The 21,255-nt window shown below is 49.6% G+C and overlaps 1 protein-coding gene across 12 annotated transcripts in view; it reads left to right on the forward strand.

Moving 5' to 3' along the window:
• Positions 1-21,255, forward strand: part of CHST15 (carbohydrate sulfotransferase 15) — a 77,727-nt gene that overhangs the window by 25,165 nt on the left and 31,307 nt on the right. For all 12 annotated transcript variants that reach the window (XM_025880336.2, XM_073884734.1, XM_073884733.1 and 9 more), the window contains exons 2-3: positions 17,842-18,906; positions 19,598-19,937. In XM_025880336.2, coding sequence (XP_025736121.1) covers positions 18,361-18,906; positions 19,598-19,937 — 886 coding nt within the window. In that variant the 5' untranslated portion in view covers positions 17,842-18,360. The remainder of the gene's footprint in view (positions 1-17,841; positions 18,907-19,597; positions 19,938-21,255) is intronic.

The raw sequence follows: 21,255 nt of genomic DNA on the forward strand, positions 1-21,255 counted from the left end.
CCATGTGCTCATAACCTCCACCCTCATCTGAGCCCTTGGCATGCAGAACCGCTCATCTGTGGAGCCTCCTCGCCGCCACCCACCCCCCGGTTCTGCCTGTGACCCCCAGAGCAGGTGAGGACTGGAGGCAGTGACCCCTGGAATTAGCCAGATGCTCATTTTTTGCTTCCATTATTCTAATAGCTCAGGCAAAGGTTCTGGGAGCTTTGACATTAAGTATCTGGCTAATTGCTTCATTTTACATGTTTGGACGCAACTTTTAATGAAATTTGAAAACCCGACTCTATGTGGGGAAAATGATGTTAACATATTTCTAACTTTGTTTCCCCAAATTCCTGACGGCTGAGGCTTCCAGTTAGGAGCTTAATTGCCCAATACGTCACATCCTCCCACTGCCCTGCTTGTCAGACTTGAAAGTCAACTTGGGTTTTGGGCCGATTGATTGACCTTTCCTTACTTGTGAAACGAGAGCTTTAAACCAGCTGGTTTCTCAGGTGTCTGGCTCTGTGCTGGTGGCTTCCGTGCCCAACCGAAGGGTAGGTCTGAGAAGGTCAGCACAGATGTCTGCTCTCATCTGAGTCCCTCCTCACTGCCCAGCCCTGGTGACGGAGCAGCTGGGTCTGAACGAGATGCCGCAGTTTCACTCATGTGAAGGGAAATGACCGGCCAGAAAATATCCATAAAAGATAAGTATCAGGCACCTGGGTGGCTCAGTTGGTTAGGCGACTGCCTTCGGCTCAGGTCATGATCCTGGAGTCCTGGGATCGAGTCCTGCTTCGGGCTCCCTGCTCGGCGGGGAGTCTGCTTCTCCCTCTGACCCTCCCCCATCTCATGTGCTCTCTCTCTCTCTCTCAAATAAATAAATAAATAAAATCTTAAAAAAAGAGAGATAAGTATCTAAGAGCTTCATGCTACCTTTGAACGAGGTTCCTAATTTCTTCTTTGAAATCCCCCAAGAGGATTTTAAAGAGGCTTGAAGTAATGCTGCTCGCAGGAGTCCTGGCACATTATCGGATCCTCCAGCGTGAGTGCAGAATGTGGTGTCTGGGAGGGCGGCTGTCGCGTTGCCCGGGCTGGGGGCCCTCATGCCCAGCAATGCTCACAGAAGGCCAGCCGGTGACTCTGGGATATGCAAACAGCTCTTCTGCTCCAGCTGCAAAGCCCCTTTGACCCAAAGACCCAAGCCGGGGTGTGTGCTAAATAAAGCAGGCCCTGAGACCAGAAGGCCCTGTGCGGTCCCGGAAAGTTTTGTGGGGAGCACAGGGGGGCCAGGGGGAGCCACCCTGCGAAGGAGGGAGGTGATCCGCAGTCTAGGCAGGGTGCCACCCTGTCCAAGCTGAAATGGCTCCATCTCTTTTCCAGACTGTGAAGTGAATGCTTTTGGCCATTCCTAGCATCTTGGGGATTTGTTCCCCATCCTTCCCTTTCATCTCAGGTTTTACGATGGCAAAAAGCGTGTGAAAACCTCAGAAAAACTGAGTCAGCCGAAGACGGTCCAGTCAGGTCCGAACTGTTTGTCATCAGAAGGTGAAGGTCATCCCTGTGCAGGAACGTTTAGAAAAAAGATCAGCCCCCATTGCTGTGTGAAAGTGTCGAGTCGTTTCTCCCTGTTGGTGTGGTGAGAGGAGGCATGGGTAGGGCCTGGGAACAGAGGCAGAAGCAGGGACGGACATATCCTGGAGGCCGTGGTGGGAGAGAGCCCCGGGTTCAAGCCCCAGGTTGTGTGAGGCGGCGGGGTCCATCCCCCACGCCTGCCCCTCTGCGGGAGCAGAGCCAGCCCGTGCCCACAGCCCTGCCCGCCCCAGCCCTGTGCTATGCCACCAAGAAGACTTTAACCCCGTAAAACCCAGTAAGTCCCTCAAATTCATGAAATGGAGGAACGCACAGAATTACAGAGGGAATTGGTATTTTATCTCTTCTGAAGTAGAGAAGAGGGGAGAGGAACAGAGGGGCCGCAGAAGAAAAAGGGAAAGAAAGAAGGACAAAGAAAGGTAATTTGGATTTTTAGTCCACTCTCCGCACTTGATGTTTTTGAGACATTTCCAAACCCTTTACAGGAAGGGAATGAAAACGATCTGAAGGGCAGAGGGGTCTCTCTTTTCCCTTTTGTTGTGACCTCAGTCCTGGGATTTGTGGCCTTGTGTGGAGAGACATGGCGTCCAAGCGCATTCAGAAATTTGCCTGAAAGGGGTGGCGGGGGGGTGTAGGAGCTGAAGATGGGTAAAAACAGAACGGAAAAAACAAACCTCTGGCCATAGATAAGAATCATATACTTTACTAAGACATATCATTTTGTGTCTTCTTAAGCATGAAAGCTAATTTAGACGAGGGGGGCGCTTGACATTGGCAGGAATGAGGCGCAGCCACGGGCCCCAGCGGCCCAGGCTTCTGCTCCCGCGGAACTGGGGCGGTGGGGGTGGCTCTCGGAGGCGTCAGGAACCTGAGGCCAGGGGGGCCCCCGGGGCCAGCTCCAGACCCAGCAGACACCAGGAAGTGGGTTTTCAGTGCCAGAAGGACTAATCCTAGAGAGGCAGAATTTCACCATGCAGAATTTTAAGTTCTATTTTAAATACCACCACCCCCTGCGTTTATTGGGAATTCTCTATTTGCAATGGGCTATATTTTTATATGTGTTGCCTGCCACCTGTCTTCTTTCTCATTTTCTTCCTTTAGGAAATAGTGGTAAAAGTGAATGGAAGAGGCACTGTGGCCACCGTGGAGATCACAGTACATGGTCAGGGCGGAGGCCAGCCCAGGAAGCACACACAGAGATGGGAGCTGAAAGGGGTTGGATGGATGAGCATGGGGCCCTACTTGGTGTGGGGTTCAGGGGGGCCCTTGGCTGACACCTGAAGGGTGATAGGAGTTCATGAGCCAAACAGGCTAGTGGTGTCAGGGAAGGTGGTAGGTGGCCAGGGGAGCTGGGGGGTGGCAGTGGGATGGACGGTAGAGGGGGCACCCAGGGCCTCTGTTTCTCCCTTCATCTTCCTACAGTATGGTAGGAGAGTGGATAATGTCCCCCCATTTACAGCCCGGTGGCCCAGAGCTCAGAGGTTAGGTGGCCTGCCCAAAGTCATACAGTTGGGTGTGGTGGTTTCAGAATCCGGTGGTGTCCCTGGCCTGCAGGTGCCACCAAGCCTGCTGGGTGTTCCTGCCCCGCTCACCATGCATTCCTGTGGACTCTAATCCAACTCTCGGGCTTCGGTTCCACAGCCTCTGCTGGGCCTTTGGAGGGAGGAGGAAAGCATCACATAGGCGCTTGGGTTGTGTAGAAGAAAAATTCTTACTGTCTGTGAGCTGACTTGAGGTCTGAACAACTGTGTGCTTTAGCCAAATATTTATTTTGCTGAAACAGAGACCAGAGCAGTTCTTGATAGCAAGTCAGCTATAGGGACTTCATTAAAGTCAATTGTTTTATTAAGTTGAGACTTTTTTTTTTTTTAGCTCTCTGCCGACAAGTCCTGACCTTTATAATGAGTCCTGAAGGCTTCCCAAGTCTTTATGAAAAAGATTCCACTTTTCTGTGGTTAGTTTGAAGAGGTTGCTTTGTTGACGTGTTGACACAGAACCGAGGATCCAGAACAGCTCTTGCAGCTCAGTTGTCTGATCTCATACGCTGGATAGCTTCCTTCTATCTCCCCACTCTGCTTTACCTACTTGCGAAAAAAGGGTGGGCAAGAGGCAGCCCCTGTTCACCAGCAAGACGGGCAGAGAGGTGCTGGAGAGATGCGGGGGTGTTCTTGGAGAACATAACCTTTGCTAGGATACTTCAAGTATTGAAACTCGGAGAGGTTTTTTTGAAAAATAGAGGCCACTCCACATTTCAAGAATGTCTCCACTTCATGGAGAGGAGAATTCCTTTTCCAGAGCCTGGCCATATCCACGTCCCGTGTCGGGGGGCGGCGGGGGGGGGGGGGATACTCGTCTATAAATAATACTTGCTTGACCTATTTCTTTTACAGAGTTGTGACTGTGGATGCCGGAGTTGAGTGAGGTTATCAGGAACTGGGCCTGTTTTCTTAAACGTCTAAAGGAGGCTTTGAAACCGCTATCTTGTAACTTGGTTCCTTCTGTGGGTCTCCCCTTCCATCCGAAAAGTAGCACTTGGCTCCGGGTGTCCCGGTGGCACTGGAGTCTTTGTCACCGTGTCACCACGGGGAGGTCTCTCCACACCTGGCCCGTATGACGGAGCCTTTGCAGCTTTCCTCCTTCCTGCCTCGCAGCCAGACTTGGCTGGGTCTTCATACACGGGCGGGCATCCCTCCTGCTGAGCCGAGATCCCCGCGGCAGCAGTGGGCAGGAGAGGAGGAGAAATGAGGGTGGTGGTTCAGTTGCTGCTTCTTGGACGCTCGGCACCGGCGGCCAGCATCACACAAGCGCACAAGCATTTCGCGTGGGTTACCCCACTCAGCGCCTGCGGCGATGCGGTAGGTGTAGCCAGGCTCTCCGTTCTGCAGGTGAACAGACAGGTGAACAGAGGTGCAGAAGGGGGACGCAGTGTGCCCGGGGCGCACCGACCAGGTGGGCATGTGTACACTCACATACTTCTCACTTTGGGTTTTCGTCTTTTTTTCTCTGCCACCACATTATTCTTTCCACGAGGGCAATGTGCCCGTTCCCACGCCTGCGGACCCATAGGACGCTGGATCCTGGATCATCATCGTCAGAGTCTCATTTGGCATCGGTGACCAGCACAGGACATTGTCCTCCGGGGTCCCCGTTTGCTCAGGGGCCCTTGGTGCTCTTTTGACCAGTGCGCGCGCACACGATTATAAACAAGCACACCCACTCTGGCGTTTCCATGGCAGTGGCAGGAAGGCAGGGTGCACTCCCAGGCACACATCCTTCCTAGTGAAATGGGGATGGGATTTTTTTTTTAAATGACAGTTGAGCATTAGGGTTTGGCCGGGGGAAGATGCTGTCAATGCAAAGGTAACTTGAGAAATAAGGGGATGACGTGAGGCTTCCGTGTAATGTCCCGTTTGTACTTTGCGCAAAGCCCTTTAGCGCCACCAGCCCCTGCCTCGAGGGGCCCTGTGGCCTCAGTGCCACGCCCCCGGCCACCCGAGCTGGGGACAGGGACAAGAGTTCACTCATTTCCCACAGAAGGGGAAACCGAGGCTCTAAGATGAGAACTCCTGTCCGGGGGGGTCTTGGCCCGGTCTGTTTTCCACTGGTCACACCATTTTATTCAATATTTATTATTATTATTTCATCTTTACTGTCTTTGTGGTGACGAAAGGAATACTTGCTCTATGTGAGGAGACTCAGAAGTCGGACGGAGACGTGTAAGTGGAGAGCGGATCCCTCCCGCGGCCCACCCCGACGGCTGGTGTGTCCAAGTGCGTGTGCGGGGACGGGCAGTTTGGGTTCAGCTTGTGTTTAAATACAGCTCTGCCTCTTACTTGCTGGGTGATTTAGGACAAGAGACTTCACTGCCCAGAGTCTCGGTTTTCTTACCTGCAAAATGGAGCAACTACCTGTGCCTTTAGCGTGACCTCATCATCGAGGGAGACGGGAGGCAGCACGGTGCCTGCCACAGAACAGGAGCTCAGGACCTATGGGTTCTCCTCCCCCTGCCCTATAGCAGCATTTCTCAAACTCACCTCCAGGGTACCCTGAAGGCAGAAGACCGTTCCCCCTAGGGTGCCCCCAGCTGGCCCCAAGCAGTGTGCAGATGGCAAGGCAAGATTTCGGGCAGATTTTGGGAGACGAACCATGAGAGACGATGGACTCTGAAAAACAAACTGAGGGTTCTAGAGGGGAGGGGGGGTGGAGGGATGGGTCGGCCTGGTGATGGGTATTCAAGAGGGCACATTCTGCCTGGAGCACTGGGTGTTATGCACAAACAATGAATCATGGAACACTACATCAAAAACTAATGATGTAATGTATGGTGATTAACATAACAATAAAAAATTTAAAGAAAAAAAGATTTTGGGCAGATTTTGTATCACTTAGTGATATATCTGAGCTTAACTTTACTTAAAAACAATGCTTGTTATGTTGGAAATGTTTACGTATTTTGAACATGGAAGCTTCAAATTGTCTTGTAGCTTCCTGCAGCCCTTGGCACACCTCTCCACACCCCTGGGGGGCTGGCGCACCTCCCCACACCCCTGGGGGGCTGGCACACCTCCTCACACCCCTGGGGGGCTGGCACACCTGCCCACACCCCTGGGGAGCTGGTGCACCTGCCCACACCCCTGGGGGGCTGGCAAACCCTGGGGGGCTGGCACATCTCCCCATATCCCTGGAGGGGCTGATGAACCTCCCCACACCCCTGGGGAGCTGGTGCACCTGCCCACAGCCCTGGGGTCTAAACACCCAAGCTAGGATTGGTGCTGGAGTGGTCCTTCCCTCTTGCCACACCTAGTAAGGGCCAGACCTGTGGGCCGACCGTGAATGTTCATCGCCTGCAGACGACACCCTGGAGAAATCCCATTTCACCTTGTTCTGAAACCCTTCCGCAGACATGGTGATTCTGTCAGATTGTTCACTCTCTCCATCAAAAAGAAATAAATTCCAAAGAAGTGTTTTCAGGAGGTTCTTCTTATTCAAGGGTTAACCAGCTTTTTATTTTGCTTATCTTTGGAAATAAAACAATGTTTAAAACTATTCAGACCAGCAAAGCCATCTGGTGGGGAGTACACGGCTGCTCTCCATTCAATTGTGCCGCCTTTAATTTATGCACTGAAGGGTGCCGCTGTACATCTGCAAAAGCATTATTCGCACTTGGTTTTGAACATGTGAGCTATGTGTCTATGCAAGATCTCTCTTCTTCACTCGAACTGAAGGACATCTGGGTTGGGCTTCCTCTGCTCTTGGCGGCCTTCTACTCTTCCTGAATTCCTACCTGAGCAGGCGGGAGGGTTCTGGGGACCAGCCGGGCGGGGAGAGGCGCCTTCCTCCTTTTGGCCCTGAGATGTCATCTCTGTGCCTTATACTTGGAGCCGCTGCTACTTTTTATTCACTTTGCTGTTTGTGTTAAGGGAACATTGTTGCACGGCAGCCAGAATCTGCCTCTCATCTTTACAGGCTACTTGTACAAGAGCCACAATGACCCCTCGGCCCACATCGTGTCACTTTTTCCTGGTAGTCAAGGTTTGTCGTGGCAGGTGTTGGAACCCTTGAAAGCACGCATAAAGAACAGTAACGGATTGTATCCCGTAGCTGGGTTCCTGAGATCACTGGACCATGTGATGTGTCTGCTTTGGGAAGAAGAGGATGAGGGCTGAGTGGTGCCTCCAGTCACGTGGCTGGTTAAGGGGTGCGGCAGGTGCTCCGCCCAGGCCTGTTGATCCCCAGGTCTGCTCTCTCTCTACTTGAAGTCATATGGAGGAGGAGGGGTAGAGCATAACATTCTCTGGGCCACAGTTTCCCCATCTGTGAAGTGGAAATGCTCATTGGGCTTTTCCTCTTAGATTGTCATGATGTATAAACAGGGTAATCCAAAAAGTCATAGCCTGGTGTCTGGGCACAAGGAAGCCCTGATAAATCTGAGCTCATGTCACTTTTATTGTTGTCACTAAGTGGCCAAAGCTTTGTTTTGGATATCTGCTGGGCGTTTGCTCCTTCACTCAGTAATTAAAAAAAAAAAAAAAGATTTAGTGGGTACCTACCCGGTGCCAGGCACGGTAGATATCGAAGCTTGTGTGGGGGGATCTAGTGCCTGTACTGATTGGAATTCGGGGCTGAGCGTCACTGACTCTGCCCTCGAAGAGCTTACAGGGAGACACGGCCGGTGAGCTGGGTGATGGTTGCTCTTGCCGTCCTGGAAGCCTTGATTTCTGAGCCTGTTTCTCCCAGAGCCACGGTCTTACCTGATGGTGTGGTGTGGGAGAGAGGCCATGGGCTTTGCAGCATAACAGGCCTTCAGTTGCATTTTGGTCCTGCCATTGGCTAGCCGTGGCGGGGGCTCTGTGTTCGCCCTAGCTGTGCCTCAGTCTCCCACATATCACACAGGGGTTGCAGTGCTGACCTCAGAAGGTTGTCATCAAGAAGGGAACTCACATCGGGGCGCCTGGGTGGCTCAGTTCGTTGAGCATCTGATTCTTGATTTTGGCTCAGGTCATGATCTCAGGGTTGTGAGATCGAGCTCCGCACTGGGCTCCGTGCTCAGTGCAGAGTCTGCTTCAGATTCTCTCCCTCTCCCTCTGCCCCTCCCCACCCACTCTTTCTCTCTCTCTCAAAAAAAAAAAAAAAAAAGGAAGGGACCTCACATGGTGCGCTCATCCTCTGGGGTCCCTGAAAACCGTATTTTGGGTCTGCACAAAGGGTGATATTTAAGTTTGAATTTTGAATGCTTATTAAAACAGACCAAACATTGCTTCCGTGAAATGTTTTACCTTATGCGACTGTTGTTGCTTCCTTGCCAAGAGGCATTAGGTGGGCAGGTTTCACAGCAAATCGTGAAAGCTCGTCTCCAGTAGGTTCTACCTTAATAGAATACCACCGTCGGTAGATCTATAAGCTTGAGTGGAAAATCTAGTACCTAAATCTAGTATGGATTTTCATTACCCCTGGCAATAATAAAGTGAGTCATCAGAAATTGTTTTTCCCCCCAACTGGTTTCGGAAACAGAAAATTGTCGGTGGTGTCACAAAGACCTTTCACGTCTCAGCTCCATGAACCAGTGCTGGTTCTCCCGGGGTCTGCAGACTCTCGGGGCCGGTGGGGGGGCCCGGGGGGCTTGTGGTCTGCCCTTGAAATGGGATATGTGATTCTGAGTGTGGCCACGTTTCTGGAGACTTTGTTCTGGAGTTCGCTGCAATGTTCCAGAGGGCCTGGACTGTGTTTTTCATATTTGTTGCCTCAGCAAATGCAGTGGGTGCTTGATAAACATGTGCTTAAGGGTGCGGGCTAAGGAAAAACCACTTTTGTGTCTTTTGGGCTAATTGTGCAGCTTTTTCTTTTCTTTTCTTTTTTGCCTAGCCTGAAGGAGGTATGCACTGGCTTCTCTGTGCTTGCTGCAACATTACCGGCTTCTTAACAGCCTTACGAGACAGAGAGATGATGGCAGTGGGTTTGTAGCAGGGAAACCTTCCCTTCAAATCATACACTGCGAGTGCTCGGGCTGAAAGAGGTAGTGCTGGCTCCAGGTTTTACCTGCAAGGAAACAGGCGCAGAGTTGCAGTGACTTGCCCTGCTGACCCGCCAGGTTAGTGATCAGGTCCGGACTGAGAACACCCTGGGGAATATCTGCTCAGGGGCCACGTGCAGTAGCTTGCTGCCTCGTCGGGAAGGTGCTACTGTTGTGGCTAGAAAGTTTCTTTCAAAGCACGGAGTTGAGGAAGTCGCCACCTCAGCCGTAGAGCTTCCAGGCTTTTCCCTTTGATGCATAAGAACAAAAGGATAAGAACAAAAGGGGCCCGGGGCTTCTTCGTCTGCCTCCCCTCCACAGGGCCCTTTCCATTCCTCCCTGCTGTCCTCGCTTCAGCATTCTGAGCATGGACCAGCCCCCACCTCCGTCCCCTGCCTCACACTTGGCGCACCAGGCCAGCCTCTGCAAACCTTGTCCCTACCCTGGTCCCACCCCCCTCCCCCCCACCGCCCATCATGCCCATCATACTTTGCAGCTGGAGCAGACACCCGTGCATGATGAACAAAGTCTGAATTGAGACGGTTTAAGACTCGGTGACCCAGGCCGACAAGGTGAATGAGGGAGGTACCTGCCTTGCTCCCCGTGTCCACTCCTGCATGTCCAGTGCCCCCTGCCCTATATCTCTGTGCAAATCTGTTCTTTAGGAGAGAATTTCTTGGAGGGATGGGAAGGGACTGGGAGGAACTACCGGACTGTCCGAGGCCAGGCCAGGGTGGTGGGGTGGAGGGGAGGATGGGCTCCCTGTTGATGAGGTGTGTGTGGGGGGAGACAGGGTTCAGGACGCTGGACCTCTATGATGAGCTGTGCATCCTTGGGCAAGTACAGAATCCCATCGGGCCTCGGTCTCCTCATGTGAAATGCAGGCCTGAATGAGCGGGTACCCGCAGGTTGGATTCACAGGTGTTGACCTGGGCCCTGACTGCACACCATCGTTCTTGAGATGTTCCAGGTCTGTCATAGGATGAAGGACTTTACAGTAGAAGTCTCCAGGAATCCTCCACGAGTTCCTTTCTGCTCTTACCTCCCATCTGTAAAGAATTGGCTTGCGTAGCCCAGACTTTTAGACCTTTGGCGACGGGCACATTTCTGGATAACTGACCCTCCGTGGCAAGCACTGAGCAGGTTATGGATGGATGATCATTCTGAAGGGGCTCAGCTTTTCCCAAGTTGCACCCCCAGCTGTCTCAGACTCTCCAGGGCTCCCCACCCTCGTTACCGGGGCACCCAAATAATCCTAGTCGGCTCTGCTCATTAGCATCTTATTTCTGCTGTAAAACTTGGCTCTTCCTTCCTCATTCTCTGTGCTGCCCCTCACTGCCACCTGCCTCTTCTCATTCATTACTTCAGATTAGTGGCAGAAAGGAAAATTGGACACCTGTGCCTAGAAGTATGTATACATGGCAAGCAAGTAGGCCTGGAGTGAGGGCCTGAGGGCTTCCCCTGAAGAATGCAAAGAACACCTGTCACATACTGAGGCTTGCTAGGTGCCAGATGCCGGATGAACCATTTTGTATCTATTATCTCATTTCCCCTTCATATCCACGCTAGGCAACTCAGATGGTTTTACTCCCACTTCACAGATGAGGGAATAAAGTCACAGAATGGTCAGGGCAGTTGCCTGAGATCATTCAGCTGGCAGGGAGATGAGTCGGACCAAAATGCGGGTCTGCCTGACTCCAAAGCCTGCGACGCTTGGTTTGGATTGCTCAGAAAACATTTTTTGCTACATCCCAACTTTCTACCTAGTTGCAAATCATCGGGCCTCTAGACCAGATGCAAGGGAGGTGCTGGCTGCATCCTGTGCAGATCCGATCACAGAGGAAACACCTGTTTCTTAAGGATGTATTTTATGGGATGTAAGAGTAGTTGGGAATGTATTTTCTGCATGGGAAGTAGTCATTATTAACAATTATGTTGATGATGAACTTACTATACAGTCAAGTATGCTTTAAAAATAATTTTTAAAAACTGCCTGTGTTTTGGATGACACACATTTTGGGCCCTCCAGGAAGACCCTGCAGGTCGCACAGTGTGAAAACCCGTTTTAGACAAAGCACGGATGAGGGGTCTCCGTCATCAGGAAAGGTGCAGTCTGGCAAAGATGAGGCCACGGGAAGGGCTTGCTCAAGGAAGCCCCAAAGAAATCACAGTGGCCCCAGAGCGAGGCAAGGAGGAAGGTGTCTTTATCAGGAAGTGGGGAGAATGGGGTCAGTTGTCCAGATAGCAAAGCAGAACAGCTGAGGTTGTCATAAACACACATTTTGCCAGAAAGTGACCTGGTGCGTGACGTTTGGGCCATTATGTCTTGTTCAAGAACAGGTGCCATCTGGGTCTTCTGCACTGTTTTGGCATATCTGTTTCTGGCGTTAGCCAAGGGGTTCTGTTAGGCAAAAGCATTGATTCAGTTGGTGTACTGGGTCTTTGGATGAATTGCTTTGGCCTGAATTGCTCATGATTTGCTTTGCTCATATAAACACACTTTTTGGAACTTAATAAACGTAAAATTATACCGGTTTAACTTAGTAGCACCTAGTGTTTAGAACCCATGAAAGAGTGTATCGGTTACCTTCTGTCACATACCAAACGACCCCAAGCGCTGCCAAGCCGCCATGTTCTTCGCATGGTGACGGCAAAGGTGCAGAGGGCGAGTGGGTACATATGACGTGTCTTAAGGCCTGGGCTTGGGACTGGCACCTTGTCACTTCTGCCTCATTCTGTTGGCCAAAGCCAGTCTCCACACTCAAGCCAAAGGAAGGAGACGTGTATTCCACTCCTCTCCTTGAAGGAGCTGCACAGTCATTCGTGTGACAGAAGGTAGAATACAGGGCAGGATGATAAACAAACCAATAATGCAATCTACCGTAAATAGTAATCAACTGCTACTTACCAAATACTTCTCATGGGCTGGGAGTATGTCTATATAAAAAGAGCCAACATTTTCTTTAAAGATTTTATTTATTTATTTGAGATAGAGCGAGAGTGAGAGAGAGAAAGAGAGAGCACAAGCGGGGGGGGGGGGGGGGGCAGAGGGAGAGGGAGAAGCAGGCTCTCCATTGAGCAAGGAGCCCAACACAGGGCCTGATCCCAGGACCCTGGGATCATGACCTGAGCTGAGGGTAGACGCTTAACCGACTGAGTCACCCAGGTGTCCCCCAAGAGAGCTGATTTATTTAGCACTTGCTATGGGCTGCTCTTCTAAGCACTTTATATGAATTGATCACTTTGCTCACAGCAATGCTATGGTGTAGGTCCTGTAAGTATTCCCCATTTACATGCAGGGAAACAGGAGGAGAGGAGTATAATGACTTGCTCAATGTCAAAGCCTCGTATCCTGGCTCCAGGACCCAGGCTCCAGTGCTGTGATTTGTTACTGTCAAGGATTTCATCTGAGAATCCAGAGGCCCAGATCACTTAAGTGACTCACCTAAAGTCACCAGGTGGACACTGCTTTGGTATCCTGGCCCACAGGACTGACTGGCTTCCTTCCACTATGCTGTAGCCAGTGAGTGATCATCGAGGGTCGTAGCTTTATTCTGTTGATTGACTGCATTGTGATCAAAAGCATAAAATTCCAGGTATAAGGTTGAATCTGGTAATCTCTTGTTAGTACAGGACTCTCCAGGCTTACTGCTTCTCGGTCTCAGAGATAATCTTCCATCTTTGAGTTAAATATGAAAAATATTCCTTCTTGTACTTGTTGATGAATGTTCCTTGAAGAAATGTATTTCCATATACATAGCCCAAAGAGAAATATCAGCGGTTAGACATGCTAATCAGAAGAAAGCCTTGTGTTTTAGTAAAGATTACTTAAGACCCATCAATTTTTTTTTCCCTTCAAACATTCAAGTAAAATAATGTAATTAGCTATTTTTTCCTCTCTCCTCCCAGAGGGCAGTTGTAAATGGTCTGCCTAAATGAAGCTATTTATTTAAATCCGTCCAGATTTCTTTTGAAGTTTTGTACATCTTTCTTCTGCTGTATCAGCTCATAGCTACAATAATTTAATAAGCTTTTCCTAGGGTGAAATTGGATGCCCTTTATCGATCTTACACCGAGGGGGCATTCAATTACTTACTCTAAAGTGGTATTTCTGGGTCTCTCAATTACAATTTTGTTATAAATGGCTTGCTAATGATGCTTGGGGTGCATAGGTTAATAGGGGGCATCCTAGCCAGGGCTGGGTAATTGAACGCTTTCTATTTTGGGACCAGTCATCTGATCTCGCACAGGGGTACGGGTTCCCACACTTGCTGTCTGCCTCCATCAGGCACAGCACTGAGCCCAGGCTGGGAAGCGATCTCACTGAAATGTATACCTGAGTACTTTGGTTTAGTATCTGCATGGGAGCGCCAAGGGTCCTGACTCATCTGAGTCGACTGGCACCAAAACGGGAACATTCCAGATAGGTAAAGTGCAAGGGACATGCGTTGCTTATTTTTTTAAGGAAGAACCACCTGAGTGTGAGGTTTCTGCGGGACTGTTCTCAGGATGATTTGTGGCATATGGAAAAGGCCAATTCAGGAGTAGAACAGCAATGCTTTTCCCTTCGATACGGTCACATTAATTCGATTTTTCTTCACTGCATTACATTACTTGATAGTTGTACATCTTGTAAAGATCCTTTTGAGAGAGTATGTGGCGTGCATCCTTTTTTGCACTTGGACAAATCTCAGCACAATACTTCTCCTGATCTCCATGTGGCTGGCTTCCTTCTCGTCATTCAGGCGTCCCCTCCCAACTACTCTTCTTTGGACATCCTGCTGCTGGACCTCCTTTCCTGTCAGGCTGCAAGGCTCACCTGGGGGTGGAGGTCAGTGCACAGAACAGCCCCTGACCACGAAGAATGATCTGGCCCTAGTGCTGCATTAGAGAATGCCTATTGTCATGGTTTCATTGTATTCTCCTTTTGTATTTTCTCCATAGCTTTTATTGGTGTCTGAGATGATCTTATTCCTTTGTCACATCCATTGTCTGTTGCCCTGTAGCCCCTAAATCCTGGTGGGATATAAGCTCTAGGTGGGGAAAAGCCTCCCTGTCGTGGTTTCTTCTGTACCACTCCTGTCCAGTCAGCCAGGGCTTGGTCTGGAAGCCTCAAAGCTCCAGGCCCTGCACTGACAAGGGCCCCAGCTGTGTATGGGATATGGTCATAGGACTTATTTTTAATCGACCTCATCAAGGGGTATTTTACGTACTAGATACTGGTCATATGTTTTGGTAAAACTTATAAGATAGTTATATATTGTTTCCCCATGCAAACAAGCTCCAGCTCTCCAGACACCAGCTGAATTGCCCTACAATTCAGTTCAGTTCCCATAGTAAATACCCTGAGCTCGCACAGACCCCACAAGTTAAGGGCTCAGTCCCCTAAGACTGCCCCAACTTCAGATGCCAGTTACAAGTATGGGGTCCCAAGGCTACCCAACTTCTGTCTGATCTGGCTACAAATTCCGAGGTTCTCACAAGGCCCTCCTTAGGTCTGATAATTCCCGAGAACTCAGGAAAGTGCCTTATTTACAATTACCAGTTTGTTATAAAGGATACAGCTCAGGAATAACCAGATGAAAAACATGCCTGGGGTAAGACATGGGGGGAGGGGAGGGGAGTCACCCTCCCAGCCCCTCCACACGTTCACCAACTAGAAAGCTCTCCGAATCCTGTCATTTCGGGGCTTTTGATGGAGGTTCCGTTACATAGGCATGATTAATAAATCATTGGCCGTTGATGATTAACTCACTCGCCTCCCTGGAGGTTGGGGAAGTGGGGCTGTAAGTTCCAACCTTCTGTCTAATAGAGGCTTAGGCTTTCTGGGCACCAGCCCCATCCTGAAGCTATCAGGGGTTCCCCCAAGAGTCATCTCATTAGCATAAATTCAGCTGTGGTTGAATGGGGCTTGTCATGAAGAACAAAAAAGATGCTCCTCTCACCCCTTCACTTAGGAAATTCCAAGGGTTTTAGAAGCTATTTGCCAGGAACCGGGGACAAAGACCATGTTTATTTTTTATTCTGTTACCCCCCCCATCTTCTGTTGGCTTTGGGTCTCTACAACCCCACCGCATCTACAGCAGTGCCTGCTCCAAGCTCCCCTTCCGAAGAGATCCGCCCAACAAAGGAACAAACAGGTGATGAGTTGTCGCCCCAGGTCTCGGCTCCCGAGCTGTTTTATGTTTAAGAAGCAAGACTGGAGTAGAGGTCTGGCTAGAGGGTGCAGCCTGCCCAGGGGTATAAATGCTTGGGCTCAACCATGTCCCGGAGCCTCCCTGTTGAGCCTGTCAGCTTCCCTGACGACCCACATCTCTTTCCTTACTTGGCTTGTAAGAAGAAACCTTTGTTTTTGTTTAGGACTATTTCGCCCATTCTGTTGGGTCCAGATTTTGTACATTCTTGTCTTGGAGCTTCCAAGACTCTGTTTTAAAAAAAAAAAAATCTAATTGGACTTTCTGCAGCCAGAGACACAGAAGGGTGTGAACACGCTCCCCACTGAGAGCCTGGTTGGAGCCTCCTTTTAGCCCCGCTTGGCCTTGTCTTTTTAACATGTAAAAAAATGTTTTCTTGGCTTAGCGATAGGATTTCCAAGTAGGGGATCTTGCCCTTTTGTTTCTTTGGTTTGGAAGAATTGTTTGTACCAAGCGATGGGTCAAGGGTGGTTGAGTGAATGGGAGGCAGGGGTTTGGCCTCGAGGCTCCTGTCACGTCCCTCCAACTGCTCTCAAGAGATGTGCGGGGTGGCGGAGCCCCGGGTGTTGGCCTGGTTCCAGAACAGTTTGCTCCTGCACACCCCCACTCCTCTGCTCTTCCCAGAACTGCCCTGACCCCAATCTCGGCCTCCCCTAACTAGCATTTCACAAGCTGGTTCCTTGCGACATTAGTGAGAATTCCGTGGCCAATTATGTTCTGGAAATTTTGCATCTTATATTCCTCTCCTGTGGATTCACAGGGCTCATTAGCATATTAAAGGCCCCCAAAAGTCCTGTTGTAAAGAAATCCGTTTGATTGCCTCCATCTTACCTTTTCTCCGAGTAATTTAAGCACAGAACACATAACAACATGCAGAACATTCAGTGGGAGACACTTTAGGAAGCACTGCTTGGCTATTTCTTGATCAGTGTATTTTGATAAAGCACAGGCCTTTCTGTCCAAGGGAAGGGAAGTTTCCTGCTGGTGAGTCCTCATTATTCAGCCTTCCAGCCAATACAAGGAGGCTTTAACTCAGGGTTGGTTAATCCCACCTTCTCTGCGGACAGGTAGGATTATTTGAGGGCTGTGTGTGTGTGTGTGTGTGTGTGTGTCAAGTTGGAGGTGAGTCTACTGCCTTTGAGTAATTCTCAAGCCCTAAGGAAAAATAATGTGATAGGATCGCCCATCTTTGATTCCACTTTGAACATTCTTGGCATTCACTGACAATTAAAAATCATAATCATGATGGTCATTGATGATGCTATTATTGTTGCCTACCTTTTAGGGGACGCTAATAACTATGTGTAGGCATTAAGCAAACTCTTTGTGTGTGTTAACTAATTTAGTACTTGCTGCAAGCTTATAAGGGAGGTAGTTTCACCCTAATTTCCTGGTCAGGGAGGAAAAGCTCAGAGACGTTGTATGGCCCACTGGAGGTCACACAGCTAGTTAGTGGTGGTCTGCCATTATTGGAAACTAAGTCTCCTTTTTTGCTGTTTTTACAACATCTAAAAAGAAGTGTCATCATTTGGGCAACAATACATTTTATAACCACAGAATTCTGTTAATGGATTTTTAAGAATCATGTTTTCCCCAGGATGATGAAAGTGAAAAATGATTTCAGGGTCTGAGTGTTATGTTACTCAGGGGAACACTGCACGTTGGGTTTAATTGCTTAATAACTTAAAGTCAAGTGGTTTTTTTATATGATGCACTCTACTGAAGGAGAGAATCATTCCAGTGTTTCTAAATTTTCATTAACTTTTGCCTCCTAAACTGATAATAAAGGTTAGTTCTCGGTAAGAGACTATGGGTGCTGAGAGACTATGGACTCTGAGAAACAAACTGAGGGTTCTAGAGGGGAGGGGGGTGGGGGGATGGGTTAGCCTGGTGATGGGTATTAAAGAGGGCACGTATTAAACGGAACACTGGGTATTATACGCAAACAATGAATCATGGAACACTACATCAAAAGCGAATGATGTAATGTATGGTGATTAACATAATAAAATAAAATTAAAATAAAATAAAATAAAATAAAATAAAATAAAATAAAATAAAATAAAAAGAGAGAGACTATGGGTGCTATTGGGAGAGAAAAAACATTTTCTCTGCATGCTCCTACCCTAACCAGGCTGCTTCTTGGATATTTTGTTGATTTAAAAGCGCAGATACTTCAGTTCATCTCTCAACTTACAGTCACTGACCATTCATGCATCTGGGAATGACTATGAAGTCTTGAGACTCGGGGATTCGGTACTTAGCTGTGGCGTGGCTGGGACATTAGAGGATATATGGGCTGTGCAAAATATGAGGTGTTTGATGTGGTGCTGGTGGGGCTGGTGCTGGAGCCACGTTTGGTGGCGGAGATTGAACCCCAAAGCCAAGCACCAGGGACCAGAAAGCTCTCCTTTTATCCCATGTGATTTTCTATGACTTGCTTGTGACCCAGCAGACTGACTGAAACCTAGGCGTGGAAAAGAGAGCTTCTCTCCTGAGAAGGTGTTCCCAGGGTTATGGCTATCATCACGTCATGTAATAAAACCTCTTTTCTTTGTTGTTCAGGTAATCTGACATTTTAAAGATTTTGCTCCCCCTGAAGAGGAAACATTTTAAAGGAGCGTGGGATGTAGAAGAAATCTTCACGGGCCTCTCCAAGGATGGCAGGCCGACCCATCCCTCGCTGAGACCATGATCGCTTCTAATCTCCTGGGTGTCTCCATGTTCTCCAGCGAGAATTTTTCCATTTCATTTTGTGCCATGGGAAAAACCTGAAGGACAGGCAGAATTGCTCCCACACATGTGGGCTTTTCTTAAGATTGCAGTAGCTCTTACAGAACATGACAGTTGGAGATCACTTCTTTTTGTTGTCTTTCAGAGTTGAACCAAAGAAGGCCCTTCCTCATCCTCCAGGGCTTTGGTGCCTGCTCATTTTTATATTGTTTGTTTCCATTGCTTGTGCCTTAAAACCATCTTATCTAATTGAAAGACATCCTTAAAGTTTTTCCAGCACAACTTGCATGCATCCGGGCTCCTCAGGGGCTCGCCCATGGCTCTGTGGGCCAGCTGTCCAAGGGCATTACCATGAGGCACTGCATTAATTGCTGCATACAGTTGTTGCCCAACAACGAGCACAAACAGCAAGTCGGCTGCGGAGGAGGCCCCCTTCATGGTCACCCGGAGTGCCCTGCGTGCAAAGGAGAGAACAAAATTGTGCTCCGGGTGGACGGTAAGCAGATGAACTTGCTTGCTGTTCTCGAGGTGAGGGCCGAGGGGAATGAGAGCTGGGGCAGGTTTCTGCGCTTCAAGAAGGGGAAGCGATGTAGCCTCGTGTTTGGACTGATGATCATGACCTTAGTGATGGCATCTTATATCCTTTCTGGGGCCCACCAAGAGCTTCTGATCTCTTCACCTTTCCATTACGGAGCTTTCCCCAGCAATCCCAGCTTGATGGACGGAGAAAACCCTAGTGACATGAAAGAGCATCATCACCAACCCTCTGTAAATAATATTTCATACGTCAAAGACTACCCAAGCATTAAATTAATTATCAACAGCATCACAGCCAGGATAGAATTCACGACCAGGCAGCTCCCAGACATAGAAGATCTCAAGAAGCAGGAATTGCACGTGAGTAGCCTTCTGCTAATCTCGACTGATAGATTGAATTTTTAAAAATAGATGCTTCCTTTTCTGTCACCATCTTTGGGAACACAGTAAAGAAAAATGGCCAAAAAATTTCTCAGGTGTAACAAGGATAATTTGACAGCCTCACACGTCAGAGGGCCCTGGAAGAGGGCTGTCTGTTCACGATGTTTACACCAAGGAGGAAATTCGAGGTACTGCATGGCGAAGCTAGACATACCCAAGGACCACCCCTTCTCATAATTCCATTGGAGGACTTGAAACACCGCCATGGTGGTTAAACTTGTTTTTGTAGATCACCATCATCCTGTTTCTATTGTGTGTTAATTAGTATTTTTGTCTCTAATGGTCATTTAAATACACAACTAGTAAAAAGATTCCAACTGTGAAATTTAATTAGATTGCTGTGTGCGCTGGCGTGTGCATGTAGGATGGATTTTGAGTAAGCTTTTATCTTCATTCTCTCCAAATTTTAGTTTCATTTTGGGCTAAGGAAAAACATGGTCTTGGCCATGTACCAAGTTTTGCTTTATTTTAGTGTTTAGCCATTGTCAAATAATACTTCAAATGTGAACACTGTAGCGAGGATCAGGGCATGACCGCACCATGGTTAGAACGTGTTTTTGCTAATTTCCCCCCTCCGTGTGTCTCTCCCTCTCTTTCTCTTTCATTGCAGATGTTTTCAGTAATCCCCAATAAATTTCTTCCAAATAGCAAGAGTCCCTGTTGGTACGAGGAGTTCATGGGCAGGAACACCACCGACCCGTACCTGACCAACTCCTACGTGCTCTACTCCAAGCGCTTCCGCTCCACCTTTGACGCCCTGCGCAAGGCCTTCTGGGGCCACCTCTCCCACGCCAGCGGGAAGCACTTCCGCCTCCGCTGCCTGCCGCGCTTCTACATCATCGGGCAGCCTAAGTGCGGCACCACCGACCTCTACGACCGCCTCCGGCTGCACCCGGAAGTCAAGTTCTCCGCCATCAAGGAGCCCCACTGGTGGACCCGGAAGCGCTTTGGTGAGCGCGAGGGGTCGCCCCGAGGGGCGGGGCGGGACGTGCGTGAGCACGCAGGGTATCTTCCTGTCTCCGCCTCCTGCCTCAGTCCTTTAATCCTTAAGCCGCACACGTCTGGCGGGGCCGGCGCCGGGCGCGGTGCTCAGGGTCTTCGGGGAGGCAGGGCAGAAGTGAGGAAACACCCTGAGACACAGAAAGCAGGCAGTTCGCTAGTCTGCCCCCCCCCTCCCCCGCGCACAAACATCCATGGGGCTGGACCCAGCTCCCAGCCACCCAGAGAGCATTTATTAAGTGCCAGCTGTATGCACGGCAAGGGGAAGGGTGCAGAATGGCAGCCCTTCTTGTCCTGAATAGCTTTGGTACACGGGCCGGCAGTGAGTGGTAAGTGCCAGTGCCAGTTGCCAGGTGGGCGTTTTCCTGGGGCTGCCCCCCCCAGCTCTGCACAGTGGCTTCCTGAGCACCCCTCCCACAGGGGGACACTTCCTGAGCACCCCCCCCACCCCACAGGGCTGCCACACGGGGTGAGGTTCGAGCCTCTGGCTGGCCTCTCCGAGGGCTGTGAACACATCTTCGAGCTGCTTTGGGCCTCATTTTTTTCTCTGACCTGCTTCGTCCGTCTGCCTCAAGCTCAGAAGGAGAATCACATGGACATGATTCTGGGCGACCTTGCTCACAGCACCCCTTGCTCACAGGGGTGACTGTGGACACGGCCCCCACCCGGCCGGAGCCACCCCACGGCCCTCAGGTCACTTGTTTCCTCCTCTTAACCTTTTCCCTTCTGCCAGGAGACATTCGGTCACTTTAACAAATGCCAAAGCTGGGGCGGGATTCGAGGGCGTGTTTTCATGTAAAGGACCAGATTGCTTAGAAGGGAATCTTAAAAGTTTTCCTTCATAGATAGCCTAAGTTTAGATCAAGTCCCGTTTGTTTCCTGACAAATTGACTTAATCCTTTTGATGTTCTTCCTGGAGTGAACGAACAGAAGTGTAAATGTGTCTTTTGTGGTTTGGCAGAGGCAGCTGTGGGAGCCATGGTTTAACGTGGGGTGCTCTCCCTGCACAGCTCACCATTTGCCCTAATGAGAACCAGCCTCCCGCTGGCAGGGACGAGGGAAGCTCAGGGGCGTGCTTCTGGGATCCGGTACTCAGAGTCTCTTCGAACCTCTTGCTCTTCTGCACGTGGACGTTTTCTCTCCACTTTCCATTAACCGTGGTAGCTGTGGTTTGGGGTAGTGTGTTGTTAGTAGAGTTGCATGCAAGATTGACCCATTTTTAAGGCAAGGGGCAAATTTCGGCTGCATCGGTCAATGGCAGAACAACTA

This window comes from Callorhinus ursinus, unplaced genomic scaffold (genome assembly GCF_003265705.2).
Source record: "Callorhinus ursinus isolate GAN/ISIS: 27379988/994484 unplaced genomic scaffold, GSC_fseal_2.0 scaffold58, whole genome shotgun sequence".
Classification (NCBI taxonomy): Eukaryota; Metazoa; Chordata; class Mammalia; order Carnivora; family Otariidae; genus Callorhinus; species Callorhinus ursinus.